At 36.6% G+C, this 19263-nt stretch overlaps 2 protein-coding genes across 2 annotated transcripts in view; both read right to left on the bottom strand.

Moving 5' to 3' along the window:
* The window catches only part of LOC110566236 (vomeronasal type-2 receptor 116-like), a 34543-nt gene extending 22229 nt beyond the window's left edge, over positions 1–12314 (bottom strand). The window contains exon 1 of the mRNA XM_021664054.1: positions 12106–12314. Coding sequence (XP_021519729.1) covers positions 12106–12314 — 209 coding nt within the window. The remainder of the gene's footprint in view (positions 1–12105) is intronic.
* The window catches only part of LOC110561262 (vomeronasal type-2 receptor 116), a 186301-nt gene that overhangs the window by 155179 nt on the left and 11859 nt on the right, over positions 1–19263 (bottom strand). The window contains exon 2 of the mRNA XM_060366762.1: positions 12106–12160. The gene's annotated coding sequence lies outside the window, so the exon portion shown is untranslated. The remainder of the gene's footprint in view (positions 1–12105; positions 12161–19263) is intronic.

The following is a 19263-nucleotide window of genomic DNA, read 5'->3' as shown; positions in this document are numbered from 1 at the left end:
TGTTTTACTTAATTGATTGAGACAGACTTTGACCATGTAGCTTTGGCTGGCTAGAACACACTCTGCAAACTAATCTGGCCTTGAAATCACTAACATTCTTGCTGTTTGTCTTTCATCAGTGCTGTAAAGAAGAGAGAGTACCACACCACTAAATTCAGGAGACTTGTGACAGACTACAAAGACTAAAGTAGAAATTCAAAGACTCGCAATGAAAATATTTTAATTAAAATTTATTATAAAGAGCCATTAAATAAAAAACTCCAGGCACTAAAATTAACCAGACCAGAACTCTGCACATCTCTCTGAACTTGTATATAACTATAGCTATTCTTAGTAACATAAGGAAGTCAAATACTATAATATTTCAGATTCATTCATAGAATATATACCAGGAAGATACAAGACTAGATTCTACAGATTCCATTGCTGAAGACACCACACATTCAAATTACAGAACATAGAAAAATAAAGGTATACTCACTTGGATACTTCATCTTTCCTGGCTAGATTTTACAGTGCTGAAAAGTGCTATGTCAACAAAGAAAGTAAAAGTAATTATCACTCTCACTCATCTGTGAACCATGAGGGATCCAGTAATAACTGGTTTTATATGGTATATCCTCTGGTACTAAAATATCCACATATGTTGTATGTGGAGCGAACCTTTGTCTGATTTGATATAAGGCCTCCTCCATGGCATAGAGCACATGCTTGGCACTATAAAAAATGACCAGAGTATGTGACTAGGTGTGTCATATACCCAATGGCATATTCTGCTAAATAGACACAGTGCGAAATCAACTTCTAATAACTCATGAATTAATACATCCCTCAACCCTTCTCAGAGAAGCTTGTTTGTCCAGTAGATGTTAAATAACACAGCAACTAATGAAGGATCATGGTACATATAACAATGGACTATGACATTCTTAGGCCAAAAAAATGTGGATTACATAGCATACCCCTACAAAGAAGGCTGAGAGATCATGGCAGAAGAGAAGAGGGAAGACTGGAAGGCCTATAGGCTTTTCATAACTTTAGAGAAGTATTTTTGTGAACAACACTTGCACATTTGAACTCATAACGATTATGAAAGTATGTACTCAAACAAGACAAAAAAAAAAAAAAAAAAAAAAACACCAGCATGTTGCCCACGTGGCACGCCTGGGTTGGCTACCCAGAGGCTATTTAAGCTGTGGGCTGGCTTTCCCCAGGGTCCGAGGATTGTTCAAGGTTCCTGAATAAACTGCATTGAAAAAAAAAAAGAAACAACAACAAAAAAGAATGTTAAGAGAGCTTAAGCCAGAGATTGATAACACACAAAACAGTCAACTCCTCTCTGGAAAGAATACTGTGATTTGTTGTTCCATTTGTTTGAAGACCATCTTACACATTCTGGCTGTAAGAGACAATTCAACGAGGAATCAATACAATTTAATGATGCTTATATCCTTGAAATGATGTAGGGCAGGCCATGCCCTAGTAATCATACACACCTCTTAATATCCCAGTGCTCAAGGCCACTCATATTGACCCGGTGCAAAGGCTTAAAAATGTGGAGAGGTTACAAAATACACACACACACACACACACACACACACACACACACACATATATATATATATAGTTTTAACCCTAAACATACATACGTCTGTCTGTACTTTGTCTATGAGCTAGGAAGATAAATAATTGAATGAAATTTAAAAGTTAAAGTATTTTTTAATGAGTACTTTATTTACTTACAAGTTTGTTAGTTATTAATAAACTTATATTTCTTCAGGCCTCTGGGAACTTCCCTAGGAAGGAAGTTTTCTGATAAATAGAATTTTAGGTAGAAAGAAATACAATAAAGGATCTTGAAAAATGACTCCATCATGCAATCACATGATATGTTGAAATCTAAAATGAAACAGTTGTATATAAATTATCCATTTTTTCATACATTACTCTATTAATATTTTATAGCATAGTAGCTTGAAATTGAATTCTAAATGTATATTTATTTTGTTTTGTTTTTGCTCTTCAGTGAAGTAGAATATTTTTGTTTGAAGTCACTAACTTTATCACATTTAATTGTTATTTTGTGTTCTGTTCTTATGTTCTCTACTGGAGGGTTTATCTTAGCTGTGTGAGATTATTTGATTCAAGAAATTTATTGACTTTGTATATGCTTGGATGTAAATATTAAAGCAAATTGAGAATATTAATACCTTCACATAAGAAATGCTATCATTGAACTTTTCAAGTTTTATAATCTATCCACTCATGGTTTATTCTTATTTTATGAGGGAATTTCTCCATTGAAAAGTATAATTTCAATGCAACCCATTTTTGTTTGAAGTGTAAACTAGCATGGGCATATTGGATGACTGCTTACATTTTCTTTTTAATGACCAGCCTTTTGCATATCCTCTCTAATTTGAAATAAAAACAATGAAAAATTAAAAAAAAAAAAACAAAACACCAGCATGGAGAAGGAGATGTGCACAAAAATTTCACCACAAGCTGAGATGTTATTAAGATTTCTTAGTTAATGGAAGCCAGATAGTCAGTTTGTTCATCTTTTTCCCCTTACATGTCAACCACACTCAGGGAAGGCTCCACTTACAACAGTACTTATAGAACACAAACTGTACTTGACTGGAAAACAATAAAAGAGACACAGTGTTAGTTGAGTAGGGAGTAAGTGCGAATAGAGAGGATATGGGAAGATGTGGTGGTGTGGGTGAAAATAATAAACTATGAAATTATTAAAAATTAATAAATACTTTAAAGGCCAAAATAAAGCAAATATTATGTCTTATGGGGGGTTATTTTTCACAATGACGAGACAGAAGAAAAATACAGCTTTTGCCAATATACAGTATCAATTCAAATGCATACATATAGAAATATAATATGTATCATTTTGACAACTTCATGTGTGTAAACAAAGGCTTGCAAGCACATTATAGAGTGCAATCACTACTACACATTTGGGGAAAAGCAGCAGAAGGGCTCCAACATTCCAAACATGAAGTAATGATAAGGAAATAGAAATACTATAACCAAAAAAATCAACAAAATTTTATTTGAGATTTTCTTATTCTGTTTACACACTGGTTTTAAAATCTGCCTTCCATCAGTTGGCTAATTCACCTTGATTAATATATACAAGTTCGTGAACATGAGTAATATCTTTCTTTTAGAATGAAAGAATTTTTTTCTTTCTACTATTTCATCTTCATCTTTCCATCCATCTATCCATCCATCCATCCACCCAAATTTGTGCTCTTTTTCTCTCTAGTTCTCAAACATATAAATTTTAAAAAGCAAACAAACCATTATTAAAAACAAACAAACAGAGAAGTGAGGTTTGATGGTACACACCATTAATGTCAGGACTCAAGAGGCATGGTCAGAAGCCGAGGCTGCAAAGATATATTCTATATGTTGTACATATAGAATTTCTGAACAATGACAACTACACAGGTAAACTGCCTCAAGAAAAGAAAGAAAGAAACAAAGAAAGGTAAATAACAAGATGTTTACCTGGGAATGGTAGTGCATGCATTTAATTCCAGCACTCAGGAGGCAGAAAGATTTTGTGAATTCTTGGTCAGCCTAGTCTACATATTAAGTTACAGACCTGATAGGCTAGAGTCAGAGGGAAGCATAGGAGGACCTCCCCTATCAGTGGACTTGGCGAGGGGCATGGGAGGAGATGAGGGAGGGCAGGATGGAGGGTGAGATCAGAAGGAGATGAGGGAGGGGGTTACAGCTGGGATACAAAGTGAATAAAATGTAATTTATAAAAATTTAATTAAAAAAAGAATTGCTAGGGCTAAGTGAGTTGGAAAGACTATGTTTCAAAAAGAAAACAAATGAGAAGATAGCAGCAACCAGTTTGCATCGTATCTGACAGGCAGAGGATCTGAAACTCCAAAATTGGTGAGTGGAGTGGAAGCTGAAGCCAGAACATAAATATTGAGGCTTCCTGGGTAAGAGGGGACAACCCATGAGCTGACACCATTTGGATCCAGGGTCACCCGTGGACTTCTCCAGGAACTGAGAGTGGCTAACATTCAATCCCCCTGCACTTCCTCTTGTCAAGCCTCCCCCCTTGGCAGAGGCGGCCCATAATGCCCACTGCTCCTAACACAGAACTCCCTGCTCCGTATCTGAGACTGAGAAGGCAGGCCTCCCAGTGTCCTCAGCAGTGGGACAACAAGGTCTGCCAGGCCACCCAGGTCTATAGGCAGCTGTATAGGCTCCAGGCTCCACAGGGCCTCTCAGAAGGCAACTGTACCAGCCTCCAGTTCTGAGGCTATGACTGGACTCACAGCAGGCTACTATAGTAGCCTCCCAGTTCTGTAGCTGCAGCACCACTGAGCTGAAAGATCTCCTCACTTGCATTTACCTCAGCAGGCACAAATCTGAGAGTAGAGAACATCGGAACCCTCTACATTTCAATTAGGCCTACTAGACAGCAACTGTGCTTTCAAGTGAGAGCATGCAGAGCCCCAAATCCAGGGTCCCTCTATGCTAGCAAAAAGACATTGGATCCCTCCCACCCACAGACCCACTGTGGGCAACATAGGGATTCTTGGAACAGTGTTCTCAACTTTGAAGCCCCTGTTCGGTGTGTCTACCAGTGGAGTCCAGGCAAACAATTCCTGGAGCCCAGACAAATCTGAATACCAGAAGGACAGTATGACAGTCCTATAGGCCACTGAGGTATTCAGGGAACCTGCACATGTGCATTTTGTCTGTGAACAGCACCAGTGCCCACACCCTCTCCTGCATCTGTACCGCCCTTCCCCACATTCCAAGCATCTACACTCTCTAGCACCCTGTTCTTCAAGGCACACTTCCAAGCTTATGCCAGCACTTCCTCACCTGCATTTGTGCAATGCACCTGAGAGCTTCCTCACTTAGATATGACTGAAACACCAATGCACACTCTCAAACTAAGGGATCTCTCTCATCTTCCTGAAGAATACTCCAGACACCAGAAAAAGACTGACCCAGTCTAAACTACAGATTCCAGGAACAAACAGCAAAGGTTACAGATAAACAGGGGGCCAGAAGTTGGCATAAGAACACATCCAAAAAAAAAAAAAAATCAGGACATCATGGCTTAACCAGCAACGCCCAAAATCAATGGATATTTCAGTCATTGGAAACACAGGAAAATTATTTTAAAACTATGCTTATGTAGGTATTAGAGGTACATAAAGAGGAAACAAACAAATCTCTCAAAGAAATAGCCACATAAATGGAGGCAAATAAAGAGGAAAAACAAAGTTCTCAAAGAGACACAGTTAAATACAGTCAAACAAATAGGCACAAGTAGAGACCCAATAAGTGGCATATAAGGAAATAAACAAAAAAATTGAGACCATCATAGAAAGACAGGAATCCATATTCAAAAAGATAAAGGAAATGGTGCAAGGCATGAAAACAGAATAAAATAGAATAGAATCAATAAAGGAAACACAAACAGAAAATCCTGGAGCTGGAGAACTTAGAGAAAAGATCAGGAACCACAAAGCTAAACATCACCAATAGAATACAAGAGATAGAAGAGAGAATCTCAGGTATTGAAGATATCCTTGCAGAAATTTATACATCTCTCAAAGAAAAAGTAAAATTGGAAAAGTTCCAAACACAAGACATCTGAGAAATCAAGGGCACCATGAAAGGACAGAATCTAAGAATGATAGGAATACATGAAGAAAAAAAAAAAGATTCCAGGCTCCAAGGTCCAGAAAATATTTTCAAGAAAATCATAGAAGAAAATTTTCCCAACATAAAGAAAGAGATGTCCATAAACATACAAGAGCCCTACAAAACACAAATTATACTAGTCCAGAAAAGAATCTCTTCATGTCACATCATAGGCAAAACACTAAATCTACAGATCAAATAAAAAATAGTAAAAGCAGCAAGGGAAAAAGGCCAAGTAACATAAAAAGGTAGACCTATCAAAATCACATGACACTCCTCAACTGAAACTATGAAAGCCAGAAGGTCCTGGGAAGATGTCATACAGATTTTTAAGGGACAACAGATGCAAACCCTGACTACTTTACCCAGCAAAGCTTTCAATCAAAATCAACATAGGTGGAAAAAACAAAATATTCTATGGCAAAACTAAACTTAAACAATGTCTACACAATAATCCAGCCCTACAGAAGATACTAGAAAGAAAACTCCAATCCAACAAAAACTACATGCAAGAAAACATAGGATATAGATAACTTCATAACAAAAAAATTAAAAGAAAACAAGCAATGAAACACAGTGATGACCCCAACTCCACAATAAAAGTAACTAATATTCATTGGTCACTATTATCTATCAACATCAATTGACTCAACTCTCCAATAAAAAGATACAGACTACCCGAATGGTTGTGGAAACAGGAGCTAACATTCTGCTCTGTCCAAGAAACACACCTCTGCAACAAAGATAAACACTACATCAGAGTAAAGGTCTGGAAAAAAGTTTTTCAAGCAAATGTACCCAGAAAACAAGCTGGGGTACCTATCCTAATATCTACTAAAATAGACTTTCAACCAAAATTAATCAAAAAAGATGAGGAGGGGCACATCATTCTCATCAAGAGAAAAATCCACCAGGAGGACATCACAATTCTGAACATCTATGCCCCAAATACAAGAGCACCTACATTTGTAAATGAAACATTATTAAAGCTTAAATCACAATTGACCCAAACACCTTAATAGTGGAAGACTTCAACATTCCACTCTCACCAAGGGACAGATCATCTAGAGAGAAGCTATATAGGAAAATAATGGCACTTACAGAGGTCCTAAATCAAATGGACCTAATAGAAGTCCACAGAAGTTTTCACCCAAATTCAAAAGAATATACCTTCCTTTCAGCACCTCATGGAACCTTCTCCAAAGTATACCATGCGGTTCATCACAAAGCAAGCCTCAACAGATACAAGAAGATTGATATAGTGCCTTGTATCCTATCTGACCACTATGGGCTAAATCTGGACCTCAAAAACAATAGAAATAGCAAAAAAGCCTACACACACATGGAAACTGAACGACTCGCTACTCAATGACGGCTGGGTTAGGGAAGAAATTAAGACTTTCTAGGATTCAATGAAAATGCAGGCACAACTTTCCCAAACTTATGGGACACAATGAAAGCAGGGCTAAGACAAAATTTCATAGCATTAATTGCCTTCAAGAAAAAAATTGAAACATCTCATACAAGAAACTTAGTGGCTCACCTGAAAGCCCTAGAAAAAAACAGACACACCCAAGAGAAGTAGATGGCTGGAAATAAACTCAAGGCTGAAATCAATAAATTAGCAACTAAGACAACAATTCAAATAACCAACAAAACCAAAAAACAAGAGCTGGTTCTTTGAGAAAATCAACAAGACAAATAAACCCTTACTCAAAGTAACTAAAAGGCAGAGAGAAAATATCCAAATGACCAAAATCAGAAACAAAAACAGGGACATGACAACAGACACTGAGGAAATCCAAACAATCACTAGGTCTTACTACAAAAGCCTATATGCCACAAAATTTGAAAATCTAAATGAAATGGACAATTTTCTTGAAAGATTCCATTTACCAAAATTAATCAAAATCACATAAATAGATTCAATACTCCTATGTCTCCCACGGAAATAGAAGCAGTCATCAAAAGTCTCCCTTCCATAAAAGCCCTGGGTCAGATGGTTTAAGTGCAGAATTCTACCAGACCTTCAAAGAAGAGCTAACTCCAATTCTCTCCAAACTATTCCACAAAATAGAAAGATCATTACCAAATTCATTCTATGAAGCCACGGTCACCTTAATACTTAAACCACACAAAGACCCAACAAAAAAAGAGAACTTCAGATCGATCTCTCTTATGAACATTGTTGCAAAAATACTCAATAAATACTTGCAAACTGAATCCAAGGATACATCAAAGACATTATCCACCATGACCAAGTAGGCTTCACCCCAGGCATGTAGGGATTATTCCATATAAAAAAATCCTTCAATGCAATCCACCATATAAACAAAATGAAGGAGAAAAACCATATAATCATCTCCTTAGATGCTGAAAAAGCATTTGACAAATTCCAACACCCATTCATGTTTAAAGTCTTGGAGAAATCAGGGATACAAGGCACATTCCTAAATATAGTAAAGACAATATACAGCAAACCTATAGCCAACATCAAAGTCAATGGAGAGAAACTTAAATCAATCCCACTGAAATCAGAGACAAGACAAGGCTGCCCACTCTCTCCATATCTCTTCAACATAATACTTGAAGTTGTAGCTATAGCAATAAGACAACTAAAGGAGATCAAGGAGATACAAATTGGAAAGGAAGAAGTCAAAGTATCACTATTTGCATATAATATGATAGTATATATGAGCAACCCCCAAAATTCAATCAGAGAAACCCTTCAGCTGATAAACACCTTCAGCAAAGTAGCTGGATACAAAATTAACTAAAAAAAAATCAGAAGGCCTCATGTATACCAAAGACAAAAGGGCCAAGAAAGAAATTAGGGAAACAACACACTTCACAATAGACATTTATAACATAAAGTATCTTGGTATGACTCTAAGCAAGCAGGTGAAAGACCTATTCAAAAAAATATTTAAGTCACAGAAAAAAGAAATTGATGAAGGTATCAGAAGATTGTTGTAGGCGGCGATTAATATTTACTATTGATTTATCTTCTGGTAATGCTGCTGTTAAACCTAAACAGCTGTATAACCAAATCACCACATTAGACACTGGGTTTATTTAGTTAACCTAGAATACAATGCTGGGCAATAGCTACTCCATCCTAAACCTCCAAGCTCTCATCGTTTCCTAACATTTAGATTTCCCACATTATACTTGCTTTTTGTGAAATCTTACATCCAGTCTATCTCTCTACATAGTTCCAAGATCTCTCCTCCAGCTCTCTCTTCAAGCTCTCTTCTAGCCCCTCCTCCTGCCACTCATTTCCTGCCCTCTAGCTCCTCCCCTCTTTCCTGTCCTCTGGCTCCTCCCAGCTCAACATTGTGTCTAGTTGCTTTATTTTGGCCTGTTTACACAAGAGTTGAGACAGGATGCTTAGAATGAGTATCACAATGCAATATCTGGATTGAAACCAGACAGTAGGGGGCAGAAATCAGCATTTGAATGAACAAGGGTAAGGTGTATACATTTTAAAAGAACATTATACCAACAGAAGATAGAAAGTTCTCTGTGCTCATAGATTGGTAGGATTAACATAGTGAAAATGTAAACTTGTACAACCACTTTGGAAATCAATCTGGTGCTTTCTCATACAATTAGAAATAGCACTTTCTCAAGATCCAGCTATACCACTCCTAGGCAAATATCCAGAATATGCTCAAGTACACGACAATGGTAATTTGCTCAACCATGTTCATAGCAGCTTTATATGTAATAGGTAGAACCTGGAAACAACCCAGATATCCCTCAACGAAGGAATGGAAACAGAAATTGTGGTACATTTACACAATGGAATTCTACTTGGCAATTAAAAACAAGGAAATCATGACATTTGCAGGGAAATGGTGAGATCTAGAAAAGATCATACTGAGTGAGGTATCCCAGAAGCAGAAATACACACATGGTATATACTTACTTATAAGTGGATATTAGACATATAATATAGGATACAGATACACATACTAAATCTAAGTAAGAAAGAGGGCTGAGTAAAAGGATAAATCCTCACTCAGAAAGACAAATGGATGGACATTGGAAGAAGGAGAAAAGAGGAAACAGGAAAGGAGGCTACTACAGAGGGCCTCTGAAAGACTCTACCCAGCAGTGTTTCAAAGCAGATGTTAAGACTCGTAACCAAACTTTGAGCAGAGTGTAGGGAACCTTAGAAAAGAAGGAGGAGATAATAGACCTGGAAGGGAGATGAGCGCCACAAGGAGAGCAACAGAATCAAAAAATCTGGGCACCTGCCTCTGCCTCTCTGAATGCTGAGATTAAAAGTGTGTGCCACCACACCCAGCTACATAAAAATAATATTAACTAATGGTTATTTACAGTGCTCTCTTGGAATAATGATAGTAGCAGAACATGAAGACAAATCAGTAGGAAAGGTCAGAAATCAAAGAATGAACTGAGTATGCAAAAAGATCAATGGATACAGAAGAGCAGACACCAAAGTTATAAGTCTCAAGTAAATGAATGCAGGCTAGATACATGATAGATCTCCATGAAAAGATTTAGAGGCTACTGACTATGTACAAAGAAAAGGCTATAGGACTACAATACACAGAAATAGCGACCTCAATTATAAGGTCACTAGCAAGAGTGGAGAAATGTTCTTAGGATCAAGAAACAATGTAGAAGTGGAATTCATTTCTGCTGCTAATACACAAAAGGATATAAATGGAGAAAATAATCCAGGACAAATTTTAGACACCAGAGCAATATCCTACAAAACTTACAGTTGCTCCATTTTATCTATTTACTTACTCCAAAAAAAGGCAAGCAATACAAATTTGTTTGAGTGCATGCAGAAAAATGTTTGGAAACTGCATTGTGTAAGAGATGGTTGTAACCACTGTATAGCAAAATACTGTTTTCCTGTTAGGAACTACTTTAGTTTCATTTTGACTATATAAAATTTGAATATTTTTTACAGGATACAATTCTTTTATTCATTAAGGACAAGCAAGATACTCACAGCTCATATAACTGAAAGTATAGTCTTTTCACATAAGCACTTGTTGTTGTATGATATAAAGAAAAAGCACATAAAAATATACATTGGTGCCTGAGCTTCTGAAAGTGCAGTGAAGAGAAAGAGTAACAAAGGGCATTATTTAGTTACTCTAAATAATAGAGTATGATAAAGAAGAAAGTGCTTCAAGTAGCACCCTGGTCTGCTCGTCATATGAGATAAATTTGTAATTTCACTTGAGATAAAATATAATCTGTAATAAATTTTATCTACCTTGAACTACTGTAATGAGATATGAATTATTGCATATAGAAATAAAATTGGATCCTTGATATCTTTAGTATGTTAGTTTCAAACCAAATGTGTCGAGACCAAAAAATAGAATATTTTACATCTGGACATATTTCTTTCTTCTCCACTGTCCTTCCTTTTTTACTTAATTGCTTAACAAGTACACAGTAATGTCACCTTTATAAGTCTATTTTATTTTGCAAATTTCTGTCTATTGCTTTCCTGTCATTTTTCTCAGCTGTTCAAAGATATTTACAAATCCTATTGCTGTATTTCAGGATTCATAGACATTCGAGAAGTACTTATGGGATAATCACACCATATTTTTCCTCTATAAAAAGACACTCTAGAATATTTGTCAACATTTTTTCTTAAACACACACACACACACACACACACACACACACACACATTTTCTGACTTTATTCTTTAATCTTGCATATTCCAGAAAAGCTAAAGAAACAGCCTTCAATTGCCACCCTCACAGAAAGAGTATTTTGGTAGGCACATTCATAAACATGAGGAAAAGCACTGGAAACATATGACAAACATGTATACATTTAAAAATCTGTCTGAGAATTGTAAAAAAAGATTATTAAAGATATATTGACAGGCAAATAAATGAGATAGACAAAGATATTAGAGCAAAAAAGTGCTCCCAAATTTTAATGGTGACTTTCTTGTTCTGAAATCAGCTGCATGTAATATAGTCAAGACTTGTTTCTCTAGCAACATTCCAGACACTCAGGAATCTGCATTCAGTGACATCACCTCTTTTTACAATAGCACATCTGGTCTTAAAGAGAGCCCAGAAATGCTAGCTTATAGATTAAATTATCCACACTATGAAATCTTAACACTGATAATAAAATCATTTGGCATGACAAACATTACAAAAGAAGATAATCAAGTTCCAATATCATATGAGTAAAGCAAAATGAGTAATATCAAAACTATCACTTTTTCTTGAAAGAAGAAAAGAAGTGCATGTAATTATATACTTGAAGATATTGGAAAAGTGAAAACAGAAATTGTGAGAAATGCAAGAATCTTTTAATCATGCATCCTTTAAGTAACAAGAATTCTGAACTCTGAAGATAAATAATTGTACTTACTGTATGTGAAGGTCCGCATAGTGGTATGGCACATATCCATGAGGAACTTTTTTGCCTGTGTAGAAAATATGAAGAGGAAAAAATGCACCAATTGTCACATCTCCTTCATGGTAAAAATATTCCTTGACTCTTACATAGCATTCATTGTCAGTAAAAGCACACACAAAATCGGGAACATACAGGAGCCCAAAGCTAAAAATCCAGAACATGCTATTAACACATGTATCTGCCCAGCCATAAGACTGATGGATACAGATCTAATGATACTCAGCAGCTATATATTCAGCTCAAGTGACTGTAAATATGTTAATGAATGCAACCATCAGAGTAATTACCCCAAGTTCTTCCTGATACCACATCCACAGCCACTCAGAGCTTTAGAACTCTTTCTTCCCTTAGGCTATGCATCTGAGGCCCTGTGTTCTGCTGAAAAACAAGTTGGAAAATATTTTTGTAGCTTCTTCTCTAGCCAAAGGCACCATGATTTCAGTCAAAGAGACACCCATGAAGAGCTCAGCAATCAGTTCCCAGATTGGGCTGTTTTGGCTAAGTTTGGAGCAAGAAACTTTTCATATGACAATAACTTTAGATGGTGAAAACATACTAGGTCATATGTTTCCATGTACATGAATTAGGAGAAAGCCTAAAATGTCCATGCCAGGCATACTAGGCAAAATCAGTGGGCCATGCTTTTCCAAAACAAATAAAACCATTTAAATCTACTGAGTATCTGTGTCTCAGAATTTTCTTCTTTGATTTATTTGTGTCTGCAGGACAATATGATGTCTGCACCCAAAAAAATAAGTGTATTGCTCACTTTGGAAAAGGAAATAGTCCTGCTGTATTCTGTATTTTCAAATTATCTACTTAATTTCAGTACAAAGATTAAATCCCAATTTAGATTCTGAGATTTAAACTTCTCCATTACTAATCTTCCCTTTCAGCCTGAGATAATCAATGAGTAGAGGCATAGTGGTAATTCATCCCTACATATAGGGCAGTGTGTTAGCACAGTGCTTACTGTGCTCTGAAAACATGACTGTGTGTGAGAAATTCCTCTCAGTTCTGTAAAAAGTATGATAATTTAAAGGTATAACTGTGTCCTTTCACCTAATATACTGATGAAAGTTATCCTACCAAGGACTCTATTTCCATGAGTTTAGGGCACTGAATGTAGTACATATTGTGATATAATAATGAACAAATGCCCCCCCCCCCAGTAAAATGATTCCCTAAAAACAATGGGAGAATAGCATGAACAAAAATCCAAATGAAACAACAATAAAAAAGTACTACATTAGTAAATGTTAACAGGTAAAACTATAGCTTCTTGGAACTTTCTTTTTGTGTCAGATTAACAGTGTACAATGATAGACAGAACCTGTCTATTATAAGACTGTACACAATGAAATGGCACAGGGAAACCTCCTGCTCAGTAAATCACAATTCCTTACAATCCTGGATAATTGGTCAAGGCTGTGTATCAATCAACTAATAACAGCTGCTCCATTAGACACAAAGTAGTAAATCTCCAGAATAAGAATTTCATTGATAAATTCTTGAACATGATTCTTTGATGCAAGATAACCAAGAGATTTAAAGATGGGGGTTTGAAGGAATGTCCTAGTATCAGAACTAAACATTTGTTAAATCTTTTCCTTGTTACAATGTCTTAAATGAGTGATTATGAAAATGTAATCTCTTCTTGGTGATACAAACACCACAGTCCAAGAAGAACATAAGATATAGCAAACCAGTTTCTCACAGTATCAATGAACAGAAGAAATTAACAAAGTCATAGAAAATATCATTAGTAAAGATACAAAAGAAAAGTTCCAAAAGCTAATTAAAGTGATGCCAACCAAGGTACAAGAAAACTACAGAAGACCAAATACAGAAGCCTAGAAAATAAATTCTCCATGATGTATTATAGAGAAACTTTAAAAGCACAAAATAAAAAAAATGGTATTGAAAGGGGAGAAGCCTTATCAGGCCACAGAGGAAAAAAATGCAGCCAGTCCTGATGAGACCTGAAAGGCTAGGGTCAGAGGGAAGGGGAGGAAGACCTCCCCTATCACTGGACTTAGGGAGGGGCTGGGAGGAGATGAGGGAGGGAGGATGGGATTGGGAGGTGATGAGAGAGGGGGCTACAGCTGGGAACCAAAGTGAATAAACTGTAATTAATAAAAAAAGAAAGTTGCACTGATAACAATCAAGTAAATTATAAAGGAATGCTTATCAGAATATTCCTTGTTTGATGAAACCTTTAAGCACAGAAAGAAATTCAAAGATTTCTTATAACTCCTGATAATTTTATTCATTAATATAGACTGATATGGCCAGAAAGTGTTTTAAAATTGAAAGAGGAAAAGACTTTTCATGATAAAACACATTAAAGGTGTTTATGTGTACAAAAATAACTCTACAGAAAAAGAAAATAGGTGAATACCTCAAACTCAAGTGAAGGATAAGCACATACAACATGCAAAATGGGACAAACAAATATTACACTGCAATGGTTATTTAACTAAGAAAACATCATGAAATCAACAAAATTACAGAATCAATACAAGCCTTTCAGTAATAACTATAATACTGGCCTCAATTTCTCAATAAAAAATGCACAAACTATCAGATTGGATTAGAAATAGGATCCATCTGTTTTTATATCTCTAAGAACCTCCCCTTGATAACAAACGTAGACTTTTGTGGTAAAAGTTTTGCAAAAATTCGAAGCACGTGGAACTAAAAAACTGCCATATATATAGCTACACTAATATCTAACAAAGTGTATTTCAAGCCAAGAGTAGTCAGCAAACAAAAAGGGGGAGACTTCATATTCATTAAAGTAAAGTCTATGAACATGATATTAGAATCCCATATACATCTATACATATCAAACAAGTCTACTCAGTTTTATAAGAGAAGCACCATTAGATATGAAAAAAAACATATACCCCAGCACAGTGATAACAAATCACCCACTTCTACCAATAAACAGGTTATCTTGAAATAAACTAGACTTAAAAACCCTGGATTTAAAAGACATTGTAAGGTAACTGTATGCAACAGATCAAGGAAGAATTTAATACATTGAAAAAAAATGATGGAAAATTACACATGTCTATGGACTGGGGAGGTCCTCTTCTTGCTTCTGATTTTAGTCTATCAGATCACGTCAAGTGTGGCTGCAGTGTCATCTTCTGTGGCCTGGTAAGGTTGTTTCCCCCTAAGGGGGAGGTGATCAAAGAGCAGGACAATCAGATTATGTCAGAGGCAGTCCCTCTTCCCATTACTATGTAGCCCATTTGGACATTGAACTGTCATGTGCTACATCTGTGCAGGGGTTCTAGGTTATCTCCATAAATAGTCCTTGGTTGGAGTATGAGTCTCTGCGAAGTTGCCTGTGTTCAAATTTTCTGGTTCTGTTGCTCTCCTTGTGTGGTTCCCGTCCTCTCCAGATCTTACTATTTCCCACTTCTTACATAAGATTCCAGGCACTCTGCCCAACAGTTGGCCATAAGTCTCAGTGACTGCTTTGATAGTCTGCAGGGCAGAGGCTTTTGGAGGCCCTCTGTGGCAGGTTCCTAGGTTGTTTCCTGTTTTCTTCTTCTTCTGATGTCCAACCTCATGCCTTTCAGGATGGGGATTGAGCATTTTAGTCAGGGTCCTCTCATTTAACTAGTTTCTTTAGATGTACAGTTTTTAGTAGGTTTATCCTATATGTCTATATGAGTGAGTACATACCGTGTGTGTCTTTCTGCTTCTGGGACAGCTCACTCAGGGACCCTTTCTAAGTCCCACCATTTACCTGCAAATTTCATTATTCCCTCATTTTTCATTGCTGAGTAATACTCCATTGTGTAGATGTACCACAGTTTCTGCATCCATTCTTCAGTTGAGGGGCATCTGGGTTGTTTCCAGCTTCTGGCTATTACAAATAAAGCTGCTACAAACATGGTTGAGCAAATGTTTTTATTGTGTACTTGAGCCTCTTTTAGATATATGCCTTGGAGTGGTATGGCTGGATCTTGAGGAAGCGCTATTCCTAGTTGTATGAGAAAGTGCCAGATTGATTTCCAGAATGGTTGTACAAGTTTACATTACCACCAGCAGTGGAGGAGGGTTCTCCTTTCTCCACAACCTCTCCAGCATGTATTGTCACTTGAGTTTTTCATCCTGGACATTCTGATGGGTATAAAGTGAAATCTCAGGGTCATTTTGATTTGCATTTCCCTGATGGCTAATGAATGAGGTTGAACATTTCTTTAAGTGTTTCTCTGCCATTCAATATGCCTCTACAGAGAGTTCTCTGTTTAGCTCTGTTCCCCATTTTTTTAAGTGGATTACTTGGTTTGCTGCTTTTCAGCTTCTTTAGTTCTTTATATATACTGGATATTAGTCCTCTGTCAGATAAAAGGTTGGTGAAGATTCTTTCCCAATCTGTAGGCGGTCATTTTGTTTTGATGACGGTGTCCTTTGCTTTGCAGAAGCTTTTCAGTTTCACGAGGTCCCATTTATTAATTGTTGCTCTTAGAGCCTGTGCTGTTGGTGTTCTGTTCAGGAAGTTGTCTCCTGTGGCAATGAGTTCAAGGGTATTCCCCACTTTTTTTTTCTAACCAATTTAATGTGTATGGTTTTATGTTGAGGTCTTTGATGAACTTGGATTTTAGTTTTGTGCAGGGTGATAAGTATGTATCTATTTTTAATTTTTCTACATGTAGACATCCAGTTAGACCAGCACCATTTGTTGAAAATGCTATATTTTCTCCATTGTATGGTTTTGGCATTTTTGTCAAAGATCAGGTGTCCATAAGTGTGTGGGTTTATTTATGGGTCTTCTGTTCGGTTCCATTGATCCACCATTCTGTTTCTATGCAAGTACCATGCAGCTTTTAGAACTGTTGCTCTATAGCACAGTTTAAGATCAGGGAGGGAGATACCTCCAGAAGATCTTTTATTGTACAGGATTGTTTTAGCAATTCTGGGTTTCTTGTTATTCATATGAAGTTGAGAATTTTTCTTTCCAGGTCTGTAAAGAACTGTGTTGGTAATTTGATGGGAATTGCATTGAATCTGTAGATTGCTTTTGGTAAAATGGCCATTTTTACTATGTTAATCCTGCCAAGCCATGAGCATGGGAGATCTTTCCATCTTCTCATATCTTCTTCTAATTCTTTCTTCAGAGACTTGAAATTTTTTTCATACAAGTCTTTGACTTGCTTGGTTAGGGTTACTCCCAGGTACTTTATGTCATTTGTGGCTATTGTGAAGGGTGTTGTTTCCCTAATTTCTTTCTCAGCCCTTTTGTCTTTTGTATACAGGAGGGCTACTGACTTTTTTTGAGTTAATTTTGTATCCGGCCACTTTGCTGAAGGATTTTATCAGCTGTAGGAGTTCCCTGGTAGAGTTTTTGGGTTCACTCACATATACTATTATATCATCTGCAAATAGTGATAATTTGACTTCTTCCTTTCCAATTTTTATCCCCTTGATCTCCTTCAACTATCTTATTGCTCTAGTATGGACTTCCAGAACTATGTTAAAGAGATATGGAGAAAGTGAGCAGGTTGTCTTGTCCCTGATTTCAGTGGGATTGATTTAAGTTTCTCTCTGTTCAGTTTGATGTTGGCTATAGGCTTGCTGTATATCCCCTTTACTATGTTTAGATATGTGCCTTGTATCCCTGATCTCTCCAATACTTTAAACATGAATGGATGTTGTATTTTGTCAAATGTTTTTTCAGCATCTAGGGAGATTATCATGTGTTTTTTTTTTTCTTTCAATTTGTTAATATGGTGGATCACATTGATGGATTTCTGCATATTGAACCACCTCTGCATACCTGGGATGAAGCCTACTTGGTCATAGTGGATGATATCCTTGATGTATTCTTCTATTCGGTTTGCAAGTATTTTGTTGAGTATTTTTGCATCAATGTTCATAAGGATGGTTGGCCTAAAATTCTCTTTCTTTGTTTGGTCTTTGTGTGGTTTAGGTACCAAGGTAACTGTGGCTTCATAGAATGAGTTTGGTAATGTTCTTTCTGTTTCTATTTTGTGGAATAGTTTGAAGAGAACTGAAGTTAGCTCTTCTTTGAAGGTCTGGTAGAATTCTGCACTGAAATCATCTGGTCCTGGGCTTTTTTTGGATGGGAGACTTTCAATGATTGCTTCTATTTTCTTGGGGGTTATAGGACTATTTAATTGATTTACCTGGTCCTGATTCAGCATTGGTAAGTCGAATTGATCAAGAAAATTGTCCATTTCATTTAGATTTTCAAATTTCGTGGCATACAGACTTTTGAAGTAAGTCCTAATGATTGTTTGGATTTCCTCAGTGTCTGTAGTTATGTCCCCCTTTTCATTTCTGATTTTGTTGATTTGGTGGTGTCTCTCTGCCTTTTAGTTAGCTTGGTTAAGGATTTGTCGATCTTTTTGATTTTCTCAAAGAACCAGCTTTTGGTTTCATTGATTTTTTTGAATTGTTTTATTTGTTTCTGATTGTTTGATTTCAGCCCTGAGTTTGATTATTTCCAGCCATCTACTCCTTTTTGGTGTATCTGCTTCTTCTTTTTCTAGGGTTTTTAAGTGAGCCTTTAAGTTGCTTGAATGAGCTGTCTCAAATTTCTTCTTGAAGGCACTTAGTGCTATGAACTTTCCTCTTAGCACTGCTCTCATTGTGTCCCACAAGTTTGGGTATGTTGTGTCTTCATTTTCATTGAGTTCTAGGAAGACTTTAATTTCTTTCTTTATGTCATCCCTAACCCAGCTGTCATTTAGTAGCAAGTTGTTCAGTTTCCATGTTGCGTAGGCTTATTGCTATTTCTGTTGTTGTTAAGGTCCAGCTTTATTCTAGGGTGATCAGACAGGATACAGGGGATTATTTCAATCTCCTTGTATCTGTTGAGGCTCCCTTTGTGACCAACTATATGGTCTATTTTGGAGAAGGTTCCATGAGGTGCTAAGAAGAAGGTAAATTCTTTTGTGTATGGGTGTTCTGTAAATGTCTGTCAGGTCCATTTGATTCATGACCTCTGTTAGAGACATTGTTTCTTTGTTTAATTTCTGTCTTGTTGACCTTTCCTTTGTTGAGAGTGGGGTGTTGAAGTCTCCTACTATTAATGTGTGGTGATCTATGTGTGGCTTAAGTTTTATC

The sequence above is a fragment of the Meriones unguiculatus genome, chromosome 14 (assembly GCF_030254825.1).
Source record: "Meriones unguiculatus strain TT.TT164.6M chromosome 14, Bangor_MerUng_6.1, whole genome shotgun sequence".
Taxonomy (NCBI): Eukaryota; Metazoa; Chordata; class Mammalia; order Rodentia; family Muridae; genus Meriones; species Meriones unguiculatus.
This window is presented reverse-complemented; position numbering and strand designations above follow the sequence as displayed.